This window comes from Drosophila subpulchrella, chromosome X (assembly GCF_014743375.2).
Source record: "Drosophila subpulchrella strain 33 F10 #4 breed RU33 chromosome X, RU_Dsub_v1.1 Primary Assembly, whole genome shotgun sequence".
Classification (NCBI taxonomy): domain Eukaryota; kingdom Metazoa; phylum Arthropoda; class Insecta; order Diptera; family Drosophilidae; genus Drosophila; species Drosophila subpulchrella.
In genome coordinates, this window is record NC_050613.1 from 24596845 (window position 1) to 24623407 (window position 26563).

Consider the following 26563-nt stretch of genomic DNA (forward strand, 5'->3'; position numbering starts at 1 on the left):
GTAAGATTTTACTAGATAAGGTACAAGATAATATCTAAAATGAGTAATCCAAACCCACCTGAATATGCTGGGCCAGCGGATGGGTGGTCCTTGGCTTGTGGTCCAGCTCCAAGAGGGCAGAGTGCAGCTTGAGTCGGGCGCCCTCCAAGTAGGTCAACATAGAGCGGATCTGCAAAGGACCACATTTGGTTAGTTCTTCCATAAATGCCGAGAAAAATAGGAATCCCACGTGATAGAGCTTGTCGGTAATGTTCTGGTGCTCCTGGTTGTTGAGCGATTGCGAGAGGCCCCTCAATCCGTCGCGGGAGCGACGCTCGCGCTCCAGATCCGTCTTGACCAGCTGGAGCAGCTTGATCAGGGCGTGCTTGCGCCGCTCGCGGTTCATGGCCAGCGTGGTGTGCTCGCAGTAAAAATCGGGGAGCAGCTGCTCACTGGGACCCTCCGAGTTACGGCGGATGTGGCGCACCACCTGCATGTCCTTGGCCACATTGCAGGCCTCCAGCTGCGGCTGCAGGCGATTGTTCAGTCCCCCCAGGATCGGATTCATGTCCGAGATGAGACGGGCATATTGCTGGGCAAAGTTGTGCATATTGCCCAGTCGCTGTTGCTCGCTACTCTGCAATTGGGCGCTTCCCCGGAGCACGGCCATCTCCCAGTCGACACGGGCACGCTCCGCCCGCACGCACAGGGTGTAGTATTCGACATCCGCCCGCTTCACTGCCTCCTCGGCCTTCTTGCGCTTGTTGTCCAGCTTGACGCAATCCTTCTCCGCCGACTTGAGCTCCTTCTCGGCGGCCTGCTTATTGGGTCCCTGGTGAAGCAGGGCGATCGATGGTGACTTCTGAATGCGCACGTCCAGCATCGCGTCCTGGAGCTTCTCGTTCTCGCGGGCCGCCGTGTGGGAGGCCTTCTTCGCCTTGGCCTCGCTGGCCCGCCATTCGCCCAGGAGACGGGATGCCTTGTCCACATTGCTCTCCACCTGAGGATTGGGAATCACACATATTTAGATATGCTTTTGAGCACATATTAGAGTCACTCACCGCCTTGCGCGCCTTGTGGTGTCCTTCGACGACGCTCTTGAGCGGCTTGACAAGCTCATCCGTGAGCGAGGCCGCCAGCTGGCGATGGATGTCGCTGCGGCTCTCCATCTCCGTAGCCACGCCACGCCAGGCGTCGGCCACGCTCCCGGGGATCTCCCTGCCGGCCTTGTTCAGCTTGCTGGCCAGCTTCGACAGCGACTTGGAGTAGATCAGCTCCGAGTCGGCTCTGGAAAGGGCAAAGATATTAATATTTCTGCTCTTCCTTATTTTATATACATAAATATTACATTTTGGAGTATTTAATCCAATTAATAAGTATTATTTTTAGTATAGTATTTGAACTTTAAAAATCATAATCTCATATAATCGCATATCTCTTTTTAATGACATACAAATAAAATCCTTTATCAAAATAATATTAATCATTGAAATATTAAAATCTTAATCTTATAATCTCCTTTAAAAAATAATAAATAATAAAATCCTTATATTATAATATAAGTGTACTACTCATGATAAACTCACCTCTCCTGCAGGACGAATATGAGCTCCTTGCTGAAGTCGCCGCCCTGTTTCACATATCGCCGAAGTTCCTCGAAGCCGTTCTGTCCCTGTTTTGGATTCCAAAGAGTACAATTAGTAAGCCGATTATACTGCAGATAAACCCACCCCGCTAAGGAAACCCCAGACCAACAACAACTACATGGACCTGTACCTCATCCTTGAACCGCTTGGCATTCGGCGACAGATCCTCCTCGCTGTTCCGGTGCGAAACGGACGACTCCATTTCGGTGCGATCGGTGACATCCTCGCAGCTCTCGGTCATTTCGCGGCGACTGCGTTCTGGCGACATGGACGTACGACTGGCATCCGCCGTCGACTGATTCAGATTGCTCCGGGATTGGGCCAGACGCTTGAGCGGCGTCTGCTGACGCACTGCCTCCTTGATCTTGGAGCCCTCCTCGCCCAACCAATGCTTCATGCCGTGCCAGCCCTTGCGCAGCTTCTCCTTGTTGTGATTGAAATTGATCAGCGACTGATTCTTGTTCTTCAGCAGGGTGATCCTGCGCTCGCTCGGTTTCAACTGATCCCGGTGCGTGCAGTACTCCAGATCGATCTCCTTGCCAAACTCCTCCGTTTCGTTGATCTGCCGGGTCAGCTCCTGCAGTTCGTCAATGGACACGAATAGATTCTGGGGATTTAGACTCTGATAGCTGACCGACTTAAGGTCAAAGTCGTACTCCCCATTGCTGCTGCTGCAGGCCAAGCTCGGGTGGGAGCTGTGGCGGGAACTCTGGTGGGAGTGGGTGTTCAGCTGGAACGAGTCCAGGCTCTTGAAGTGCGGCTGTTGGGCCAAGAAGCCACCATTTGGTATTGGCGAACGTTCTGCGGAAGGCTTCACCACCACCGACTGATTCTCCTTGTTATCACTGGCCGCCAGACTGAGTTCGCTGGCCCCATAGAGCTCCGGCAACTTGGGCATATTCATGTCCACCACCCCCAGTTGGGCCGGTGCCGTCACATTCATGTCCAACGCCATCGAATTGGACTTCTGTAGGTAGACCATAAGTTCGCTGCGATGCAGATTCTGCACCGACTGCCATTGCTTTTGCTGACGGCCACGTGGTCGTCGCATTGGAACTTGCAGGACAGCGGGCACTGGGGTCTTGGGGCGCTTCACCTCCTGGGGAACCAGGAGAACCTCTTTTGGTTGCTGTTCCTCCACCTGGTGCTTGGGGGTCTCAAATAGCTCAGGTTCCTCCAGATCTTCTAGATCTTTCTTCTCCTCCTGGTGGGGTATCTCTGAATCTTTAAGATTCTCTGCATCCTTGGAATCATCGGGATTCTTGGAATCCATGGGATCATCGGTATTCTTGGAATCCATGGGATCGTCGGGATCCTTATGATTCTCCAGAATCTCTGGTTTGCGAGGGTCTCCACCCCTCTCCATTTCCTGCGGACTGCTCCTGGCGTCCACAAACTCATCCTCATCCGAACTCCTGGGCGTCAGGGTCCTCACAATATTGGAGTTCAGGGCTATGCCGCCCCCAATCTGCTTGAGTCTCGCCTCCGTGACATCAAAGCGATCCGTATCCAGAGTGGTGGTGGATATCAAGATCGGAGCTCCGATCTCCAGGCGATGATCTTCCGAATGACTGCCGGTCATGTCATAGCTACCGGTATGGAGTTTTTTGGGCGAAACAGCATTGTCGCCGGGATTATTCGATGGATTCGGATTCAGGTTCATACTGCCGAGATTACGACGTCCTAGCTTATTACCCAGCACCGAGTAACGCTTGATCCTGTTCAGAAATCCCTTGGCACCGCCACTGGGAGTGTGGTTGTTGTTTCCGACATTGTTGTTGTTATTGGCATTATCGGCTTGGGGTATATCGGCCATGGCGGCATTATCTTTGCCGCCCAGCTTGACTTTGTGCACCCGCAGGTGGTTCATTTTGGTAGGCTTGGTGGATGGCTCTTTGGAAGACTCCTTTGCCGCCTTCTTGGACTTGGGTTCCTTTGGCGGCTCTTTGGAAGACTCCTTTGCCGCCTTCTTGGACTTGGGCTCCTTGGAAGGTTCCTTTGACGGCTCCTTGGAAGGTTCTTTGGGAGGCTCCTTTGGTGCCTCCTTTGACAGCTCCTTTGGGGGCTCCTTGGAGGGCTCCTTGGAAGGCTCCTTTGATGGTTCCTCGGAAGACTCCTTTGGCTGCTCCTTTGGCTGCTCTTTTGGCTGCTCCTTTGGCTGCTCCTTTGGCGGCTCCGTTGGCGGCTGCTTAGCCGGCTGCTTTGACGGCTGTTCGATTTATGACACAAAAAAACATTACACACAAATTCCTATTCGAAAACTTGCACTCTCGTTCGCGTCTATGTGTGCGTGCGTGCGTGAGTGCGTGTACTTGAAAGGGGGGAAGGGGGGAGAGTGGGGAAGAGAGAGAGGAGACACTAGCCGGAGCAACAACAACAACTGCAGCAGGCGAAAGGAATGCGGAAAAGGGGGAGAGCAAGCTGAGCCGCTTCTAATCGGCAAGAGAACCTCAAAAAAGAGAGCGAGAGTCGACCTGGAAGTGACGCTTGTCCACGGGAAAGTTGCCGTTAATTTTTTGGAAACATTAACAGTTATCCTATTTTGTGCTTCAACAAGTTATTTGTAACGCAATTTTTATATTGCGTCTTAAAAAGGTCACTTTGATCCCAGTTTAAGTAATATAAATCGAACACACAACAACAATTTATTGGATTAATCAAGAAGTGTTTAAAAAAAAAGCATTAACTGACAGAAACGCGGCAAACGAAACCTACATAAATGTTTTAAAAGTTCTCACTAGAAATTCACTTATGTTAAAAGATGCATTTCTTGGCCATTAGAAACACACGCCAAAAAGTTTGTAACGGAATTATTATATTGCGCCTTATTAAAAGATGTACAGTTATTCTGTTTTGTGCCTGAACAAATTATGTGTATTTAACGGCATTTTTATATTGCGACTTAAAAAGACCACTTTAAAAGAAAGAAATGTTAAAAAAATACATTTTAAAGGTTTACTAGAAATTAGTTTTTGTCTTTTTTTTAATAAATGCATTCTGGCAATTTCAAATACGCGAAAAAAGTTTAAAAAAAATTATTATTAAAACAAATTTAACACATTTATTTATCACTTTTAAAGAACTTGAAGTATTTAATAACTTTAAAATAAAAAAAAAACATACCTTTACATATCTAAACTTTAGCATCTTGTACACCTTTCATTGAAGAAGAACCACGACAAAGTGAAAAACTATCAACGCTCTAATTTAGTCACAAGACTATTGGAAACTAATTCCACTGGAAGCCTATTCCCCAAAAAATAGTTAATGCGCAATAGCAAACCGTTATACCCGCGTATACCCTGTAGTGAGTAACTTAAGCAGGCGATGTTCACCTACATATGTATGTTTGTATGTACATAAACCAAACAGATAACATAAACACACTGCGCATAGAAAGGAAGAGGAGGAGAAGGAGAAGGAATAGGTAAGTGACTCAAGAAAGGTGTAAAGAGTCAGGTGAGGAGGAGGAAAGGGGGAGGGAGCAGGGCCTCACCTTCTGGTGACCCCTGACCCTCCCTCCCACTCCACATCTTCTTCGCCTTGCTCCCTTTTTCCCCCCTTCTTTTCCCCGCTTTTTCCCCATCCTCTTTGCTCCAGTTTTCGATGCAGGTAGAGATTACAAGACGGTTTGTGAATCACAGGGGGAGCAAGGGGGGCATGCAAAGGGCGGGAAGGGAGGATTGAAGAAAAGAGGAGCAGTGGTTGCTGGAAGAAGAGGGCGAAGAAGAAGAGACGGACGCACAAATCGCTGCGTTGGCCACTGGAATAAATGGAAAAGCAAAACCGAAGACTGCAAAGTCGCCGCCCATGGCGCCCCCCTCGACTGCGACGCCGGCAGCGACGTCTGCCTGTCTCCTTTTCTGTTTTGTGTCTGACCGATCAAGTGTGCCCACACAGCAGCGGTCAAGTTAATGGAAGTTCTTAAAAAAAAAGTAAGTAAAAAAACATAAAAAAAGTTTTTATAAAAAACTACATACATATATGGATATATTTGCATTTCCAACGACCTTAAACTTTTCACTACAGACCTTATTTTGTAATTTTGAAATGCTTATCTGACGAAATTACTAAAACTATTTCCATTAATCCAGTGTAAAACCAATTAGATCAATTTTTTAACCTCTGTTGTGTGGGCTTTTTATGATCACTTCGTTCCGCTGCTGTTCGTCTTCCTCTTCTTCTTCGCCATGCCCAGTCATTCCGTGTCGGTAATTATATAAATCATTTATTTATGAACTATTTACTTTCGAGTTAAGCCCGATAATGGTTATTCTCAACGATTTCTCTCCCTCTCCGCCTCCCTTTTCTAATTTCATTTACTTCGCTTGAATGAAATGCAAATTGTTTTTATTTTTCCCTGGGCGGATCGTAATTTCTAATTACAAATGTGCATACATACATACATATGTACATATGTATGTATAACGCGGGTTAACTCCGATTTCTGTTGTTGTTGCAATTGCATCCCAAAGTGGAGCAGTGGAATGGGAAAGAGAACTAGAGATGGAGGTGGGGGAGAGAGAAGGGAAAGAGGAGAGTAAAGAACTGGGGACAAGCGACGATCATTAAGCCCCAGTTGTTGTTGGTTGTTGTTATAACTGTACTGTGATGTAAGGTTCGTGCTAATGCTGAGTTCCTACAGTGGAGCCTCAAAACAATATACAAAAAAAACCATTAATTTTCAACTTTCGGCTACAGTGTAAAATAAATAAGTATTCATTTATCTATTAACTTTAACTAAGAGCGAAAAAAATAAAATAAACATATCCAACATCTTAATTTTATTAGCTTTTAATAGCAGTTTCAAAGTAAATAAAAAAAATTAAAATTCTTTTCCTTCTAGGCTTAAAGTTTCCGGCCCTAAAGTTAACTGAAGACCAAACATCAAGTGCTGTTATCAAGTGACCACTGTACTTGCATTTATCTACATATCTGGGTTGCCTTTGTTACACTTTTCGCGATTCAAATGGCCGACGTGCGAAACCGTAGTAAGTAAAACAATTTAATTACATTTTGCACTTGTTTGTTGTTGCGGCTAATAGCATTTGCATCGAATAAGAAGAAGAAGAAGCAGTAGGGCCATGGAAGATGCTAAACAAAGGGGGGAGGGGGTGACTTGGGGTTAATAAGCAGCAGTGGGAGCGAGAGGGGTTAATCGCTCCGTCTGCGATATGTCACGTTTCGCGGAGGCAAGTGGAGTGCAATAAAGTGGAGTGTGTGACAAGTCAAAAGACAATTCAACTAATGAGCGAGCTTAGCTGAAAAGCCGCAGTGCTACACTCGACCAAAAAACGTAATCTATCAAAAAAAGTATGTATTTAAAGAGGGTTCCTAACTAAGGGATTTATGATAACAATCGAAAACAGTGTAAGAAAAGGGTTAAAAGGGTTTTAAGGCAATAAATTCAGGGTTACAAATTGTTTTTAAATGGAAATTCTTCATTCCTAAAAGTATTTCAAATGGTTCTGGCTAAAAAATTAAAATTACTTTTAGTTACTTTGGTTACTTTTAGTTACAGTTTCGAACACGCGGTCTAGATTTAGTCAATCTTATCAAAATTTCTTTAGCTTATTCATCTTGAAAGAGAGATGCAAAGATGAAGTCATCTAACTAGAGATGTGAACTCAAAAATATAAAGTTAATCTTGGCATTTCCAAAGCTAAATCCCCCAATCGAGAGCATTTTCTCCCAGTGCATGAGGTGGAGTATCAAAAAGAGGTGAGGCCAACCGGGAAGAACCTGCAATTATGGTAGGCCTTCTGCCAACCCATCCGCAGCCCAGGTTTAAAAGTCAAATAACATAAATTATGGCCAGACGGACGCAAGATCATATGGGGGCAGGACCCAGAAGATAAACAGTGAATAAGTCTGCCCGTGGGCCCTGCGGTCTCTATAAATAGAGTTGCCAACTGCGGCAATTGCAGCCACCGACAATTGCGAGTCCCTCTGCTGGGGACCTTCCTTTATGGCAATTTATGATTAATAAAAGGAATTAATCGCGCAAAATGCCAGCGAGTGGCCATAATTGGTGGCACCGACTCCTGCGTGGATCGATGGATCGCAGTCAAGGTCATCCCAAGGCCGTATCCGCAGAATAGTACCAAATTGTATTTCCCCGATCTCTTGAATATGATCGCTCGATGCATTTCTATTTTCAATTTCACTTCCGAACTGCGATTTTCCTTCGACGTTTAACGACAATCGACTGATTTATAGTTCAGCTTAGCTTCAGTTTTTATATCAATTAAAAGTTAGGCCGGCTAGTGCACTGAGAAAAACTACAAGTGAAATTTATGATATATATATAAACATTGTTGCTAGAAATAACAAATGGAATTTAAAAAGGAAAAAAAAGTGTCAGCACAGGAACCATAAACAGGTACTTGATAATTACACCAATTAATTTCAACCTATTTTCTCTTAGTGGGCCATTTAATCCCCCTTGGAAAACTCCATATCTATATATATACCCCTCAATGCCTGGCACTGAACTACGACTGTCGTATCGCATTGTATATAGAAATTGATTCCCATAAACAAAATGTGCGAAACTCTCGCGAACACCTGGATATAGTAAACCATTCATGGGATACGGTTTTCCATTAAAAAAAAGTGCCCATTGCTGTGGTGCAGATACCTTGAATCGAACCTATTCTGCTCGGTTTTTTTGTTTTATATGGAGTGTGGTTTCTCGCTATCGGGTAGAAGATGTTTCGTGTTGTTATGCGACTATTTACCTGGCATTAATCTCATTCCACTGCTGTATCTGCCAGTAGTTTATGAGGCGCATTTATCTCATTTAATGTCTAGAACAATAAACAAAACGCTAAGCTTGTTGTTGCCAAAAAAAAAAGAGTCGAGAAAAAACTAAAACTGATTTTCCTGCCCTTTACACTTTGCATCGTGTGCGATCGGTTGATCTTTCGATCTCTCTGCGCCAGCCAAAAATAGAGATTGAAAAATAAAAGAAAAGAAATGGCGATCCGAAAAACCCACCTTATAGACAGTGTCTGTGTGCCGACGCTTTCTGTTTCACTTACGCAAATATTTTCACAACTTATCGCAAGATGTTGCGCCAAATGCGCAAGGTCTGAGACCCGAATGCAAAAATAATTCTCTTAATGAGGCTTTCAATGGCGAACCACTCTGTTTTCTGTTTGCCTTTCCCCGCATTTCTCGCATACCATTCAAATGGCCAAGACTTTTTATTATGTTTAGTTGGGTTCGTCTTTAATCTCTGCTCCGATCCTATCCGATCTGATCTGATCCGACCACCTGACTCGGGTAGGTCACGTTCGCCGAGGTGTCAAGACGAGATACAGGTGCAGATAGCTGCTAGATAAACGGATTACAATGAACGATAAGGAAGTTGGCGAAAATTTCCTTATCGAAGGGGTTCTGTTTGAGGAGAAACAGCTATGTAACCGCTAAGTGTGAGCAGGTTGTTATATAAACTTGCCCAGAACTTGCTAGATTTATTTTCTAAGAACAAGTCATTATAGTTCTACTGTCTATCTACAACAGAAAAATAATATATTGTCACGTTTCTATGAATGAATATGATAGAGTTTTTATAAATGAAAAAAAAAGTTAAGATCTGAATGCTTTGTTGGAGATATATTCTATCTGGCCTCAGTGCTCTGGCTATTTTAATTTTTTCAATGAAGTACGTAACTTGATTTTAAAGAATCTTGTCATTAAGTTAATTGAAAAACCTCATGTAACTTGAAAAACTCGACTTCAAGAAATGCTTCCTCATGAGATTGTGTTTTTCCTATGTGTAGGTTCATGTGGGTGTCAGGGGTTAACGCATTTAACCCGTTTGGCGGTGCTGCCTCAATCAATTTTTCTTAAATGTCATTGACATGCCGAGCATGCAATGTGCTGCAGCAGGCAGCAAATGAAAGGAACGCGATTTGAAGAGCTTTTATTTAGGTATATGGTATATTTTCTTAGTCTTAGTCTTAGTTTTTTTCGCCTCAATTCTTCTGCCGAATGCCGTTAGACCTAGGGTATGGCCATCTCGCTCGCACCTGCGCTTTGAGTGCCTGTCAATCTTGTTAGAAATGCGTTTGTTCTTTTAAATGGCCGAGAAGAGAAGAGAGGAGAGGAGAAGAAGGGCCCCGAAGACTACGCTAGAAGACCCATCAGAAGAAGCGGCTAAAAAGCGGCTGCATTTATTTTTATTCGACACTCGGTCATTTTGGGCTTATGCTTTGTTTTTCGTCATTGTGTTGGTCTTTGGAATCCGTTGAATATTGTATCTGTGCCTAATTAACTATCGAATTACAGTCCAGCTTCGATGGCTTGAACTTTTGATTGGCTTGAATCTTAATTGGTTAGCCCTTGGAATGTTAGAAACAGTTGTTTATTTACCCAAGGACAGATTCTAAATTATAAAAAATTCTATCCAACGACCATTATAATTAAATAAACCTATGTTAATATTGGTATCCCAGCTTGAGTTCCTTGATAAATTTGTATATGATAAATTTCCTTTATTTAAACGACCTATTTTTTGGTATAACATATTCTTTTCGCATTCTTCTGAATGACATTTAAACAGGTGATTGTTCAGTTTCTTTGAGGTCCCACTGTGGATCTCTAGATCGACTCCTAACGGTTAATCGTTATATAGACAATAAAGTTCTGCCAAAAGGCCCCCAAACAATTGCCGGGCCATAAATAATTATGCTAATCGCTGGCCAAACCAAAGAATCGGCCATCAAAAGCAAACACTCATGTAAAGATCACATAATATCTATAAATACGTATTCTATACACCGCAAATATCGGCCAGATATATAGATATGTATGTACGGATGCGTAGACATGGTCTATGGTTTTTATTGTGTTCTATTTGGGAATTGTACAAAAATAATTGGCACATTTTCAAGATGTTTAGACTTTGGTTTTCGGCCATTTGGGCTAGTTGTGTATGGAAAATATACAACGCTGCAGTTGCTTTTGCCAAGGAAATTTTCTGCAATTTATTGCGGCCGAAGATAAAGATACATTTGGTGGCGCATCTGACAGATGCGTTTGTCATTTGTCACGGGGCAAACTTGAGCTCATTTTGGAGGCGGCAAACAAGGTCGGCAGATAGCGAAAATTAAAGGAACCCCAAGCGACACTATATGATTTGCCATAAAAAGTGCTAGATACAAGATGCATTTGTATCTTGTGCACTTAAAGTAAAGTAAAGTATCTATAAAATCCATTTATATTCAGCTTACTTTAGAAATATATTAAAATGTTTGAATATTTCCGATTTTGGGGATAAGTCCCAAAAACTGGTCATAGTTTTTCTTTCTGTGGGGCTGCAGAAAATGAAAACCGTTGCAGGGGGCAGCGACTGTAGCGGCTTCTTCAAAAAAAGATTGCCTTTATCTAAAGGTTCTGGGAGACTTAAGAAGTCACACGGAAACAATTCTCATTCCATTCCAAATCAAATCAAATCAATCAAAAACAAAATCCTAATTCACTGCATTATATTGTTGTTGTTGTTGTTGTTGTTTCTTCGCACGTTTCGCACTCACACGCACACACACTAGCACACTGGAAAAAAAACAATTAGCTAATTTGCGTTGCGCGGTTATGCAAACAACAAATTATTCATATATGTGCGAAAGTACAAGCTGGTGCAAAATTTACCGAAAATAATAAATAAAAATGTATTTATTGCGGCTAATATTATTATTATTTGTCGACGGCGGCAGCGGCGACATTTACACAAATGCGCGACGTCGGCGTCGGCGACTAAATTTAGAACAGCGACGAGAGAGCGTCGGCGAGGCGACGTCAACAAAGCGCGGCAGCAGACTGAGCTCTCTGCCCGTGGAGCTCTGCCAGAACCAGAGGGCGACGGCAGAGGCAGAGGCAGCGGCAGAGGCAGAGGCAGCGCTGCATGCAGAGCACAGTGGAGCAGGTGGGGCAAATGTTGAGCACGAGTTGGGGATCTCTCCTTAGTTATGTATATTTTACAAGCATGTTTGTCAGCAATCAGCTGATACTGATATAAAATGAACATTGGAACATTAATAATTTACCTCATAAATATAAGGGATTTCCTAACTTTGAAACCAGGTGGTCCAAATGTAGAGCACGAGTTGGGAATCATTTCTTAGTTATATCTCAGTTCATCAGCAATATGCTGATATAAAATGAATGGCTCTCTTTACAACATTAACAAGTTACCTCTTAAGAAATAGGGAATTTCTATCTTTGGAAATCTCCATAAAAATATTTTCAAGATTGTTGGCGATTTTTTGGACCTAAAAAAATTGAAATTGAACGCCTCAAGTAAAAAAACGACTTTAAAATAAAAATTCTTCAGTTTAACGGTTTTATTCCACACATTTATAGTGTCTTTTAAGGTTCATTTATTAAAAAAAAACGGAATAATTTAAAGCATATCACATAAAACAGGCTTGGTTTATGATTCATATGATATTATGAACTCATTAGTTCAATAAGCTATGTATGTATGATCAGGAATAAGCTTTATGATTTTATCGCCTAGTTGGAAAAAGTCTAAATAAACATAGTTTATAGCATTCCTCTTTGTAAAATCCATTCTTTTACTCGTTCCAATTAATGTTTGATATATTCTATTTCAAGTTTTATGGAAATTCTTTTTTTTCCACCGAAATCTTCATTCTGACCTACTGTGCCGCTAAAGAGAGAGAGAGGCGAGCATAGCCTGTTGCGCCGGCGCGTCGCGACGCAGGAGGATGCTGCACCTGTTCTCATCTCAGTCGCCTCGCCCCCTCTCGCTCGCACACGTTGGCGGTCCGGTCGCTCCTGCTGCGCTGTTATTGTTCTTGCATTTGTTAGTGTAATTGTTATTTTGTTGTTGACAACGCGTAGGCCAAATATTTGAATGTGAGGCTGAGGCTGCTGCGCCGACTTACGGTACACCAATACCAATAGCACAGATAGCGCAGCGGTCGCGTCGTCTGCGTCTGCGCAGCATGCAAAGCGGTACTGCTGATTGGCCCGCCAATGTACCGTTGCACAGTGGGCCTCGGTGATTAATTAATTATGTGGTTAATTGCCAAGTGGCAAAAAGTAGTGATGCTGCATAAATTATTAAATGTGTAAATTCCATTCCATTATTTAATTGTCCGATGAAATTTCACTTTTGAATTATTAAATATTAAGTTGCGAGTTATTTAATCCCAGATAAATAAAATTTTTGTAGGTTGATTTTTCCATTTCCCATTTTATCAACAGGCTTTAAGTGTGATGCTGAAATTTTTTTTTTGGGTGTACCATTGATTTTAAACATCCTTAATGTAGTATTTGGTTTTACTTCTTTTGTTGATATTTTTCTTGATCCATTGCTATATTTTTCCATGATATGATGCAGATTTTTTTTTTGTGCGCCATGGATTTGACTTTTATAATATTTAGTTTGATCCGTTCACAATTTAATTCCAGATAAATACAATTTTTGTAGGTTTATTTTTCCATTTCCCATTTTATTAACAGGTTTTTAGTGTGATGCTGAAATGTTTTTTTGGTTGTACCATTGATTTTAAACATGTTCTCAATGCAGTAATTGGTTTTACTCCTTTCGATGGTATTTTTCTTGATCCATTGCTTTTTTTCCAGGATATGATGCGGATTTTTTTTTTTTGGTGCGCCCTGAAGTTTAACATTGCCTTAAGGCAGTATTTGGCTTAATTCATTCTGTTAATACTTTGTTTGATCCATTGTTTATCCATTATCCATGACTAAATTGATGAATATATTTAAACTCGACTCGTACCACTGTGCACCATCGGCGACGTCTGCGGAGTGATACAATAAATTTGAGCAGCTAAATGCACGTGCTGAGCGGCGACGCCGTTTGACAAGTACCGGTATTATGGATCTTCGGGTTCCGTTCCCGGTTGCATAACCCATAACGATAGGCATGCGCTTGAGATTTATGCAGCTTGCCGCTGCAGGGGGGGGGGGGGGGGGATTATAATCGGAATCGGGATCGGTGGAAGCCGCTCACATGAACGCTGCTGCACTTGCCGCTTGACCGACATTCGAGTACGCGAAAACTCGTACTTCGAGTTTCTTCTCTATTTGTTAATTTTTTTTTTTGGTGTCTGAAAATTTAAATTAACCCGTGCTGTGACATTTATGAAACTTACTTGTCTTTGTTGTTGTTGTTGGTCTGGGAGTTTTGCGAGTTGCAGAAAAGTAAACATTAGTCGGATTACCGTTGCAGCGGTGCTTACCTGCAGGTGAGAAAAATATAGAACATAGTTTGTACATAAATTAGTCGGAGGTTAAGTTGGGCTGAGGTTAATGAGCGACTGAAGTTTAATGGGCCAACCCACACCGATTCATAATTAATTCGATTTAAGAATTAAATTTAGCCTAACACCAAAAAAGCAGTAGGCGGAAGATTTGCAAGTTTTGTTTGAAAATATAAAGCTCTTCGAGTAATTTATCTAGTACCAGCACCGAATTGTAGTAAAGTCCCAAACCTTAGTCGGGTTTTGCACCTGTATCGATCAAGTGTTCCCACCTGGGTTCAAGATAGGTTTATTTTCGAATTTCATATTTAATTGACTTAAAATTAAGGGACTCTTTATTTAATAGCATTAAGAGAAGTAATTAAAATATTTTTTGGGGGCTAAAGATATTTTTGGTGCTTTTAAATAAGTTTTATGTTGCCTAAAAGTAGGCAATAAAAATGTATGTTCGACAAAGTTAAAGTTTTAGAGATTTCAAAACTTCAGAAATTCATCTGGTACCTTGGAATATGCAACAAAATAAATATATTGTTCAAAATATTAATGGTTTATAAGGTTTGAATAGTTTATAATAAGTTGTAAGTAATTTCATTGATTTTCCTTGGGGGGTTTTGAATAGAAGAACTTATAATTTCTCAAGGGTACTTGAGCTTCTGTTTTATATTGGATTTATTTGCTTGGTACTTGTTAGCTGCTGCTCCCCTGCTCGTCTAAGCAATTTGTATTTACGAATAACTTGCACTTGGCTGCTAAATGCCGTCGGACAAACGGGTTTAAAAATCGCAATCAATTCACACCGAAAAGTGGGGCTTATGGGCCTTATGGGGGTGGTACAGCGAAGGGCAGGCACGTAATAAACTTAATTTCGATGGCATTTCAGTTCTCGATTGTCTTGCTAAACAAATGAGAATGTAAAACGCTCCAATGGGTTGATGTCACCGATCCGTAGATCTGATTTGATTTGATTTGATCTGATCTGGGATCTGGGATCTGTTTGGTTCGGTACTGTTGTTGGATGGGATGCAATATGGAACCGGATGCAGATGGAACTGGAGAACCTGGAGTTCTGGGTTCGGGTTCGGTCCTCTTACCTGTGCATTACCCATTAGAGCATCGACTTCGGTTGTGGTTTCTAGATGGATCGGTATAACCTCATCCACATTCGCATAGATCGGCTGATCCTCGCTCAGGCTCTGTCTGAGTTTTTTCTTCCCCTCGTTCTTCTTCTTCTTCTCCGGGTGCTGTTCTTCCTCTTGCTTCTGCTGTTTCTTCAGGTGGGCATTGAGATTAATGGCCGACTTGGATTTGGCCTTGGCATAACGAGCCGAGCTCCGCAGACTCTTCAAAACGCCATAGGATCGCGCATTGGCGAGCTTTTCTCCAGAGTAAGAGAAATAGATTTGGAGATATATAGAGAGAGAGAGAGAAAGAGAGAGAAAGTGGGGCGGGGCAGGGGGTTTTGCAGCGCGGAAAATAGTTATGTTAGATTTACTCGCTAAATAGTCGTATAAATAGCAATAAATATTTACAATAATGGAAAGCAGCTTAAGGACAGTTGATGGTCGAAACTATTGGCACTCTAAAAGAAAACCAAGTTTTTAAATTAAATACACTATCTTTAGGATTATTTTGACAATTAAAAAGAACGGACTCTTGATATCAATTGTTAAAGTAAAGAATTCATTTGATAATATTTTAATTTATTATATTGAATATATATTTATATATATATCTATAACTTTAAAACGATAACTTAGTATAATTTACTACAATCTTTTTAATAGTTTTAATAGTTTTTACGACTTCCTCGTTAGCAAATATCCATAAAAATGCCTGAGCGTTTCTATTTATACAAAAAACTATCAAATAATCTTGTGAATAATTAACGACCTTGCCCAAAAGGCTTTTACCTTTCAACGAACGCCATTTGATTTTTACCTTTCAATTAATGCAGTGCCATTACCTTGACCACAACTGTATGCCGCAATTACAGAAACTTACATACATAGATGAATTGATGGCCCAAGTACCAGGTGAAATGGTGCGGGGAGGGGGGTGTTTTGGGGATCGGGATAGGTTTGCTTTTGGGTCTGTCCACTTTCTATTAACTACGTGACGGCATGCCCATAAACGAGCGAGTCCAAAAAACTATGGCTTCGCCAACTTCCGGCAGAAAAGGCGGGTAAAAAGAGCGTCCGGCGAGTTGGTCTGGCCAAGAGTGAAAAACAAGTGCCAACTGGAGGATGATTCAAGGTGCCTTAATGCATCAGCCAGCAGGGTCTATATATAGACTATAGACTCATGACCGAAGTCAATGTCTGTAGATAAAACCATTGAACTAAGTAGCAGGTAATGACAGTAAATAAATGTTGCACTGAGGAAAAATTCGATATGCTTTCCTATTAAATTAAATGATTAGGAAGAACCAATAGATTTAAGCATATTTCTTTATACTTAATTTTATAAAAACTAAACTATTTTTATTGGTTCAATTTAAGGATAGACACTTATCGATAAATGTTTTACAACATTTTTCTTATCGCTTGGTTATTGAAGAGATACTCTATCGATAAGATAAAATATGAAAGAAAAACTGATTTTAAAGTTGGCCAAAAGTTGAAGTTTGGAAAGTTTGATTTAAAAATTAAGTAAAGAATTGTAAAATTAAAAAATGAGCACTTATCGATTAATGTTTTACAACATTTTTTTATCGATACTTCATCGATAAGATATAATATGAAAGAAGTAACTTGTTGGTGAAAAGTTGAAGTTTCTAAAGTATAATTATGATTTAAACAAGTGGTAAAGACTTGAAAAATATTAATTAACATATTATGTAGACCACCGGGTTTTCTCAGTGCAAAATACTGCGCACTTGCGGTTGGCATTGCGTTGCAAGTGTTCAATCTTACAAACAAATCACCGACAATTGCTACACCGGCATTGCGCATACGCCCCGTGGCCGCACACATAGATGAGTGCTTGAGCACGAAGTGGGCCATAAGCCAGTTGAAAAACTTGAAGAAAAAAAACGGAAAACAGAAAAAACCCGATTCTCGACGATTGCCGAAAGAAAGTTCACATGTTCGCGTAGAACAAGTCTAACCAGTCAAGAGTACTACTGAGTAACAGAAGTAAACAATCGGCAGTTTGCAATTAAATGCAGGGAACACCCTCGAAAGGCGGCAAAACTAAAGCTCCAAATCAGCTTAAACCCTATATACCCTATATACAAAGGCCCGCTAAAACTGGCCCAATGCGGAACCAAGTTTGCCGATTTTCAGAAGGGGTTGCCACACTAGTTCCCTGCAACAAGTTTGATGAGTCTTGCCCAACCGATCTCATAAAGAACTGGAAATTGGAAACTGGCCAAGGTCTTATGTTGCGAAAAACAGACACATAAAACTGGTCGTGTTGAAAACAAAGGAGAGTTCTATATTTTGGCCTGTTCTATATTAAAGTCTCTTTAAAGTTGTATACCATAGAGTGTTGATGAAGTAGGGAGCAATATAAATACATTTTTGGTGGTTTGAACTTGAACTGGGTTGGGTTTAATGACTAAGTAAATATAATTACCCTAAAAGCTGGAATGTGAGTGCTAGAGGAAATTTCACAGTTTTTTACTGCAATATTATTCATAGGAAATCTTAAGGGGGCTATTAAAATGCACACGACGAATAATCGTATATACGAAGATGGGTGGGGTCGGGGTAAAAAAAACGTGTTGTAGAAAAAGTACTGTAAAAGATCTGCATAAAATGCTGAATAAAATAAATATACTGAATAAATATTCTGAATAAGGCCAATATACTACCTTTAAAAACATGAAAAGATCAATGATAGTTTATTTTTAAATAGTTCTTTACATTTAAAAAATCCAAAAAATTTCATTTCCTTAAGAAAAGTATTAAACACTTTTACTAAACTCTACAATCTGCCCTCGCTGCGCTGCCTTCGTAATTAGCTGAATTCGCATCTAGTTACACGCTCCGCAGCCCATTCACAATGCACATCAATGAAATGCAGCCGAGGAGCAAGGTTGCATCAGGAAGTGTCCGAATGAATGCGATTAGACCACCCAATCCCAGCTATTTGGACCGACAATCGATGGCATTATCATTATACCTCTAGTATAGCCATTCAACAACTGCGACTCAAGTTCATCGAACTGTCACCGAACAAGTCAGTGGCACAAGGAGAACGACCAGGGCCAATTAAGTCGGCCAATTCGATCATATAATTGGTAATAATTATTTTCGTAACACCCTGAACATTGACTCCGTATGACAAAGGAAATGGTTCAGCTTTTTCTGGTTTCTGGCGATGATTTGCCTGGGATCTAATCAATCAAGCACATTTTAAGATTATAAGATTTCTTAGAAACAAGGTATCAATCATTTCCGTATACTTCCGCTTTTAAATTAGAAAAATTATTCATCAAATCCATATATGATTGTTATTATGACCATTAAGAATCTTTATGATACTTTCATCGTATGTTAAAGTTATTAAGCCCACGTTAATTTTGGTTTTATCAGTACAAACTTGTTCAAGATCCAAATATCTCAATTGAATTTAATTACGATTGTTATAAAAAAACCTTGTTGCACTATAGCAATTATCAAGCTATTGTTACAAAATTTCATTCAATGTTGTAAATTACTGATTCCATATATTGACCGATTTAATGGCCTTGCTATCCTCACATCTAAACAATGCATAGTACTTTTCAAAAAACATTCTTGTTTGTATTTTTTAGATTTTAATTTAAGCCACTGAAAAAGTTTTAATTTAAGGATTAGGTATATCTTTTTAATAGTTGTGATCGATTTATATGTTTATCTTAGTCATCTTTAGTCACATAATTTTTGAAGCCACTCAAATATTTTAGGGTATACATTTTTACCATCCATTGTTTTGGTGGCTGACTAATTTGGGTTCTCTTATCTCTTATCAATGAGGTACATTTGCGAAGTTGCCTTATCGAACTGCGTTTCGCCACCTTTTAAACGGCGAGAATGGTCGAGAATTATATATTTTTTACACCCATGTAGGTCAGTGTTTTAGGTAGTGACTAAGTAATGATCACGCCCCTTGGTGAATCGTTTGCCCAGTGACAAATGTTTATCGCTAATTTATTTGTATTCTTCGACGCATTTCCATTCAGGTAAATTGTTTATCTATCGCCGTTGGCCGACAACAATTAGAGGCATTCAACAATATTAAGCTCTGAATGCGGATGAGTGTGTGAATGGTAATGACTGAGTCGCTTTGAATGCGAAAATCCAGCGAATTTGTGTGGGTGCTGACTTCCACTGAACTGAAGCGAAAGGTACTCGCTAAAAACTGGTGAAAATATCAAAAACAGTAGAGGAGAATGCACAAATACCCAGCATAAAGAAAGAAAGTAGATTGTAATAAAGATTTTAGAGTTATTTCCGTGATATTGTTTTAATATTCCAATAATAATATTGAAAATATCAAAAACAGTAGAGGAGAATGCACTAATATCCAGCGTAAAGAAAGAAAGTAGATTGTAATAAAGATTTTAGAGTTCTTTCGGTGATATTATTTTGGTAATCCAATAATAATAATTAAAGCATCAAGAAAGAAAGTAGATCGTAATAAAGATTTTAGAGTTCTTTCGGTGATATTATTTTAGTAATCCGATAATAATAATAATATTTTTCTTTCAGCTCGTCAAATATCATTGTGCCGCAATCAACAAACATTCATCAAATTTTTGACACACAAATGTCGGGTAAGCTGCAATATTTCTTATAGCAATCATTATTTTTCCAATAAAACTTGTTTACGAGCCTTCACATGACAGATGTATGATATAGTGACCAAAAGTGATTTGTACAATAAATTGCTTGCAGAAAATGATTATGATCTATGTGCAGTTGGGAACTCCATAAATTATTTATTATGGGTAGAGCTATTACTAGTTCACACAAGGCTCTATAGAGGGTATTATAAAGGTATTATAAAGCCAGTAATTATGATCTATGTGCAGTTGGGAACTCAATAAATTATTTATTACAAGTAAACTTTACTTGCTCTTTAGGGGGTATTTTAAAGGTCGAGTAACTTTGGATTCGATACGCCGGAGAAAGGGAAACGTCTCCATTGAGGCATTTGAATACTTTCCAACCAAAGCCGCGAAATGAGAACGGTTCTCCACTCGTTCCCCTATGTTCGCCTCGGTTCGGTTCGGCGTATCTGAAAGATACACTTGTCGCCGTCTCAGAAATACATGGTTTGGTGCTCCTAACGAGGCCAGATCTCCTAGGCCAGAGCCAAAGTCTGAGCACGTTTTTGTTACCGATTTCGAAGTGTGTTTCTTTTCTGTATATTTTCTTTGCCTTTTTTGTTTTGTATTTTGTGTGTTTTGTATTTTTTGTCAGTGAGTTTTCTTTGGCTTCTCGAATCGGTCACAGTCTGAGTTGAAAATCAATTACCGTTAATGCTGACCGACATATGCATGTAGATACAAGTGGCCAATATGGGTTAGCATTGAACGTGACTTGGCTGGAACCAAAAAACCGTAGACTTTCGGCCCGATCTTCACAACGACTAAGAAAATAGCCACTTTATTCAAGGTCAGCGCCCAACCTTTTGGTTAGGCTTTAGCTTCGGTTTTAGCCATAGTTTTTGTGGGTTTTGTGTGTGTGCACTCGTTTAAAACGGAAAAAGTTGCAGTAAAATCTGTACAAATATAATTAAAAATGCAGAGCGGCCAAAACAAAGGTGCAAAAGAGAGCGAAAAATTATGATTATTATTATTATTATTTTTAACACAGTTTGCGCACTCGGGGTTTATCATCATCTCTGCCATCCATCCACCTTTCTGGCCATATTTCTCAGTTTTTTTTTTCTTTCTATTAAATCTGTCATATCACCAACTAGCTGCGCAAACAAAAACAAATAAAAAGAAATATATGGTAGCAGTAATAACAAGTCGGGGTAATAGCTAATGCCACAACGATCCATTTTAGCGACTTTCACTGTTTAATTGTCGCAAAATTTCCTTTTTTCGCCGGCAATTTGTGTGTTTGGTCAGCAGTAACAACCGAAATATGTATCTTTTCATGCGCAAGATACTTGGAAATTTGTTCAAGTCTTGTTTGAGTATCTTGAACTTACATAAGCCTCGAAGGGATTTTTTTTTTCGGTTTTTTATGGCTGCCGAGTAAATATTAAAAGAAATCATGGTATGGTATTTGAAACTTTCTTTTGCTAGCTAATTAGACTGCAAAGATTGATGGTAATGACATCGGCATTGCTTTTTAACGGATGGCTTACTAATCAGTTCTTTATCTGTTATTGAAGAATCATTCTAAAGTCATTACATTTGTGTGCTGTTGGTATTTCTGTGTATCATGTCTATATTCTATAGTTAAGAAATCCAATTAAGAGTAGTAAATATAAATAAAAAATAAAAGAAAGCCTCTACTTTTTCTTAAAAAAATTATCATGACAGTAAACATTTTTATAAAAATGTAAACTAATTTAAAAAAAATATTTTTAGGTAAGGGGTTAGAATGGGAAACCATCTTTTCCTAAAATGGTTACATATTCTGTTGTTATTTCTTGCTTATCAAGGGCACATTTTTGCAAATTACAGTGAAAATGTATTTTTGGCAAAATTGTTTGCAACTGGCGGCCAAAATCTAATCATTTCACTGCAAACCGATTAGCCATTAGCGAGAAATCCTACTTACTGCACACTTATTCATAATTTGGCAACCAGTTTGCAGCTTGCAGTCCCACGAAATCCAACGAGGGAAGCCAATCTGCAGATCTTCAATTGAAATCTAATCTGCTGCTGGGGAAATGCGAGGGTTTTGCAAAAACAAAGAGCCGATTGTTTGCCAGCAAATTGGGCAGGCATTAAATTGCATATGATCACGGACTCAGGCTCAGGTACTTTTCCTCCTTCGGAAACTTCGTTTTCCTTCCGCGAACCTCATTTGAATGAGGTGTACCCCCTTTCTTTTTTCTTTTTTCGTTTCATTTTTTTTTTTTTCACCACCACAGCTGCTGTGTTTGTGTTTCTTTTGCGAAACGAGTCTGCGGGGTAATTAAAAGTTCATTGTCGTCGACGGCCTCCAACTTGTTGTGGAAATTATTTTGCAATGTCTGCCCAAAAAGAGCCAGCAGACGCAGCTTCCATAAAAAAAAAAACAAAAAAAACAGAGCCTCCACACGACTTCCCCATCGTTTAGGTTTTTTCTACTGTTTTTTGTTGATCTTTTGCAGAGGCGAGAGATTTTCCCACATGAAAAACGATGACAAAATGTGTGCAGGAGGCACATCGTCATCGTCATCATCGTCATTTGCCGGTGAGTGAAAGTTGCTGATGACCAGCTGGATGGATGTGGATACACATGGATGTGGATGAGGCTGGGTATCCAGTGGTTCCATGGCCAATGCCTTCACGACAATCTGCCGTAATTGAACTTGAAGCCGCCACCAGGAAGCAGTTGCCATCCCCAGACTCTCGACTTTGGCTGCACCTGCGCATCGCATCTGTATCCACATCTGTATCCACATCCCCAACCCAAGCTCAATCTCAGCCAGAAGAAGATAATCGCTTGGAGCGACGTCAGTCACGACATTTGCGCAATCGGTTTGGGCCAGGCCAACTGGTTTTCCTTACATTATTTATTTTTTACCTCATTTTTTACGATTTTTGGGTGGGAGTCGTCCCGCAGACCTTATCAACAAAAAAGCGCTAAAAAGCCGGCGCATTTTAATGGATCATAATGCGATTACAAATGCGCAGATAACACATTGTACACAAACCCACATACAGACAGTAAGAAACAAAGGGTTCTAAAAAAAGAAAGTTATACTACTGGTAATTCCGTTTGAAAACTTCCTTCAATTTCATCATTCTACAATTAAAACCCAACCCCAAGAATACCAAAATAAATTCCTTAACCTTAGCTTATCAATCAAAAACATTATAATGAGTTAAATAAACTGATGTTTCAGGTAATTCTTTTTGCTCAGTGCAACTGTTTCTGTTTTTTCTGAAGTTTGTTGGCTCTGCGGAAAGAAAGCGCTGGCGACCTTCAATTGCAAAAGATATGAGAAAAAAATGTTTGATCTAGATTGCATTTAGAAATTGACTTGGGAAATTTTCTATGAGAATGTAGGTGTGTTTTTCTAGCCATTGTCACAACTTGAGATAAAAAGCCAATGGCTTTTAAAATTCTGGGTTAATCGCTGGTGAAAAGAAAACCTTTGAAGTCAAAGCTATAAATCAAATAATTGTAATTTACTTTTATTCACAATAATATCTGGTTAAATTTTGGTTTATAAATTGTGGAAACTATTGTGGAAATATTAAATTTTTTGAATTTAATATGCCTGATATTTATGATATATATAAATTAAAATCCCCTTAAAGTCTGACCCCTAAAAACACAAATCTATTAAAACTTCCGAAATCTCTTGGGTTTTCTTAATCCCAATTAAATGTGAGATATTTCGGAATACCATTCACCCCAGTATCTCCAGATTGCGGGAGTTACCGATAAATCGTTGGAGATAAACGGGTTGCACAGCAGGGCCAATCGGGCGATCCATAAATTTCGCCCGATGTTGTCAACGTTGCCGATTGACCCGCTTAACCTGTGTGTTTTGCATCGCTTAATTTATTCAAAAACTGTTCGACTTTCGTTCACCAAAGCGATACGCACTCCCATTAAAAACATTAAAACAAAAAATAAACAGCCATAGATTAGCGCAGAAATTTGATTAGGTTATTTCCAGTGACCTCGACACCGTTGGCGCGATGATAAAGCCAAGTTTTCTCGATGCATGTGGAGCTTCGGAAGCTGTCAAAATTCTCAGTCCCAAGTCAATTGCCAGCCGACACAAATGCATGCACTTAAGGAAAAAATACTCAGCAAAACTAATTAGTTTCAACAATTCCTAACCATTTTTATGGTAATTAGGGAGCAAATTTGATAAGTTAAGAGAGTATATCGTATCTAGATCTACAACAATTCTAAAAATGTATTTGTAATTTCTAATTATTATTTGTTAAGCAATTTATATTTATTCTTTCTATTTATTATTCATTGAACAAGGCCAATATTTATTTACTAGTTTAAAAATATTTCTTTATATTTTTCCAAGGGATATTGAAAAGATTTCAACTTTTATGGCCAGTGTAATCCTTATTTTAGAATAATTATATGGACGAATTAATTACCTAAATGTAAAGAACTATTTAATGGACTAAATTGGATCATAAAAAACTAAACATAAGAAGGAATATTCAACATAGAAACTAGTTTAGAACAAATTGTATCAGGAAATTGGCGGAATACCCGCAAATTACCAACATTAATGATCAGTGTATCCCCATATCGATGGATCGCACTTGTCGAGCTGCGAAATTTCGAAAATCGGGTCAGGCCGAGAGATGCATGGGGCCAATTGGCCAATCGGTTTACAGATGGCCACACAGGTTAATTAACGATTTGGACCAATTAAGAAGACATCGAAGGGGCGGAGGTTGTGTAAAAAGGGGAGGGGCGGGGAAAAATTGTGCAAATCGGGTTAGTTAGAGTGCAGGATAGAGTGCGAGTATCTTGTGGATACGTGCGGTAGTTAGTCGGTAATTAGTGCCAATCTCAAGCCGAACCGAACTGAACTCGATCGCAACTCACCCATGAATTATCGCGGAATTGTGACATATTTCGGTCAGCCGCGGGGGAAGAAGCGGGGATATGATACGATGTGATCTCTATATATATCTTTTATTTTATTTTATTTTAAAATTTAGGCATTTACTAGTTTTGCGCGGCACTGTTTACTTTCAGTTTCAGCTTGCTTTTCCTTCGTTTCGGTTTGTATTTTTTTGCATTCGCGAATTTCGCAGTTTTGGCTTAATTTATCTAACCAATTTGTTAGCTAAGCTAAGCACACACACACACACACACAGCGAGTCAGCTGAGCGTAACGCATGTGTTTCAGATACTCTTGTATCTTGTATCTACTACTGGCTGTTATTTTACTTTTTCGGCTGCTTTCTGAGGCGTAACTGCCAGCACGATTACGTGCGACAACTGTAACACTCGCCAGCAAAAAAGGCAGATGCACTCAAAAAACACAGATGCTTTTTGGCCCAGTCATTGGACACTGGAGCTGAGTATCGCCCAGGTAGAAACAATAAAAAAAAAATGTAATATAATAATAACGCACAGGTCGGTTGGAAAAGTCGCGGTGGAAAAGCCGCATGCGCGCACGTCGCTTTTCTACGAAACTAAACGAGTCGAGTCTGCGCCGCCAACTGAATCTGGCTTTTAGCTTTTGACTCTGACTCGACGATCCACGATCCACGCTCCCCATTTCCACTGGCTCTCCGTGAGCGGTATTGCTATATAGCAATTGCAATCGCAACCGCTCCGCCGGCCGCCGCCGCTTTCTAAACGCTCTCAGCTCATCGCTACACGCTCTCAGCGGTGCGACGGGCTTTCCTTTTAGTCGAGCGGCAGTGCCACAGTGGGCCAGGTGAGGGGTTTTTGTGGTAAAAATATACCATATATCATTTATGGACTGAAAGAGTTTATAAATATATCTTATATTTAGGGTAAAAATATACCATGTATCATCTATGCACAGAAAGAGATCAGCAATATATCTTTTATGCACTGAAAGAAATTAAAAAAATATTTTGTAAACCAGTTACTGGTCGCTTTTACTTTACTTTACTTTTAATATTTAATTTTTGTAGCCTAAAGTAGTCAGAATATGAATATTATAAACATATAATCAAGGAAGAATCAAGCATAAAATAAAACAGATCAAAGGTCGCTTTTACCCCACCTAGACCTAAGCTTGAAAAATTACAAAAGAAAAGATGTACTTTCTATACCAAAAAGTATTTATATACAAAAAGTACTCATAATAATACAAATAATAATAAACATATAATCAATACACTGAAAAAAATCGATATTAAACAAAACAGATCAGATGTATACCACCTCGTTATGAATGTACGGCATTATATGTTATTATATCATATTACATACTTTTATTCTTACTTTTTATAAGGAAAGAGTTGAATTGTAAAAAAAACATTGTACCTACATACATAAAATGTTTTAAATATAATATAATTTCATTTGTTTAAATTCCTTAATAGGTTTATTTTAGAAATGTATCTAGTTAGAACAGTTTAGTTGTTTAGTTTCCTCAGATGATTCCTATGTCGAATAATCAGTAATCAATAATCTGTTGTTAAGTTTAAGAAACTAAAAAAAATTTAATTAAAATATAAAAGATTCATCCCATTGAGCAAGCTTGATGTCAAATTCATTTTGTATTCCTTTTAAAGCTTTTCATGCCATCAATTAAAATCAAAGCTTTGGTTTCTTATGATGACTTCAAAGTCATGGAATGCCGTATATGCATTTGCATCTTTCAGACTTACCTGATGACTTATTTCCAACTAAATGTGGACTACAAAATTCTAATATAGTATTTTACATACTTTATAATCCATGACTCACCTCCCCAACCCATTAATTTCACATTCATCTGAAGAGGCCCAAAAGTATGCAGCAAATTCATTTTGAAAATATATATTTATTTGTTTTCATCAGTTAAGTATAAATGAGTAATACTATAAAAAAAAATCCGCCCTGAAAA

General features: G+C 39.6%; 2 protein-coding genes across 7 annotated transcripts in view; one reads left to right on the forward strand and one right to left on the reverse strand.

Annotated features, from left to right (window-relative positions):
• The window catches only part of LOC119557806 (nostrin), a 27171-nt gene extending 1984 nt beyond the window's left edge, over positions 1-25187 (reverse strand). Inside the window, exons 1-7 of one of the 4 annotated variants that reach the window (XM_037870736.1) lie at positions 24577-25187; positions 14977-15258; positions 1756-3504; positions 1566-1651; positions 1041-1266; positions 230-979; positions 59-169 (exon numbers count right to left, since the gene is read on the reverse strand). In XM_037870736.1, coding sequence (XP_037726664.1) covers positions 59-169; positions 230-979; positions 1041-1266; positions 1566-1651; positions 1756-3504; positions 14977-15258; positions 24577-24603 — 3231 coding nt within the window. In that variant the 5' untranslated portion in view covers positions 24604-25187. Of the gene's footprint in view, positions 1-58; positions 170-229; positions 980-1040; positions 1267-1565; positions 1652-1755; positions 3814-14976; positions 15259-24576 lie in introns of those variants that run through there. The other 3 variants (XM_037870734.1, XM_037870733.1, XM_037870735.1) reach the window with 3 other exon arrangements.
• The window catches only part of LOC119557808, a 75065-nt gene continuing 52677 nt past the window's right edge, over positions 4176-26563 (forward strand). Inside the window, exons 1-4 of one of the 3 annotated variants that reach the window (XM_037870738.1) lie at positions 4176-4241; positions 4706-5052; positions 6472-6616; positions 19582-19646. In XM_037870738.1, the coding sequence (XP_037726666.1) occupies positions 6595-6616; positions 19582-19646 (87 nt within the window). In that variant the 5' untranslated portion in view covers positions 4176-4241; positions 4706-5052; positions 6472-6594. Of the gene's footprint in view, positions 4242-4705; positions 5053-5192; positions 5561-6471; positions 6617-19581; positions 19647-26563 lie in introns of those variants that run through there. The other 2 variants (XM_037870740.1, XM_037870741.1) reach the window with 2 other exon arrangements.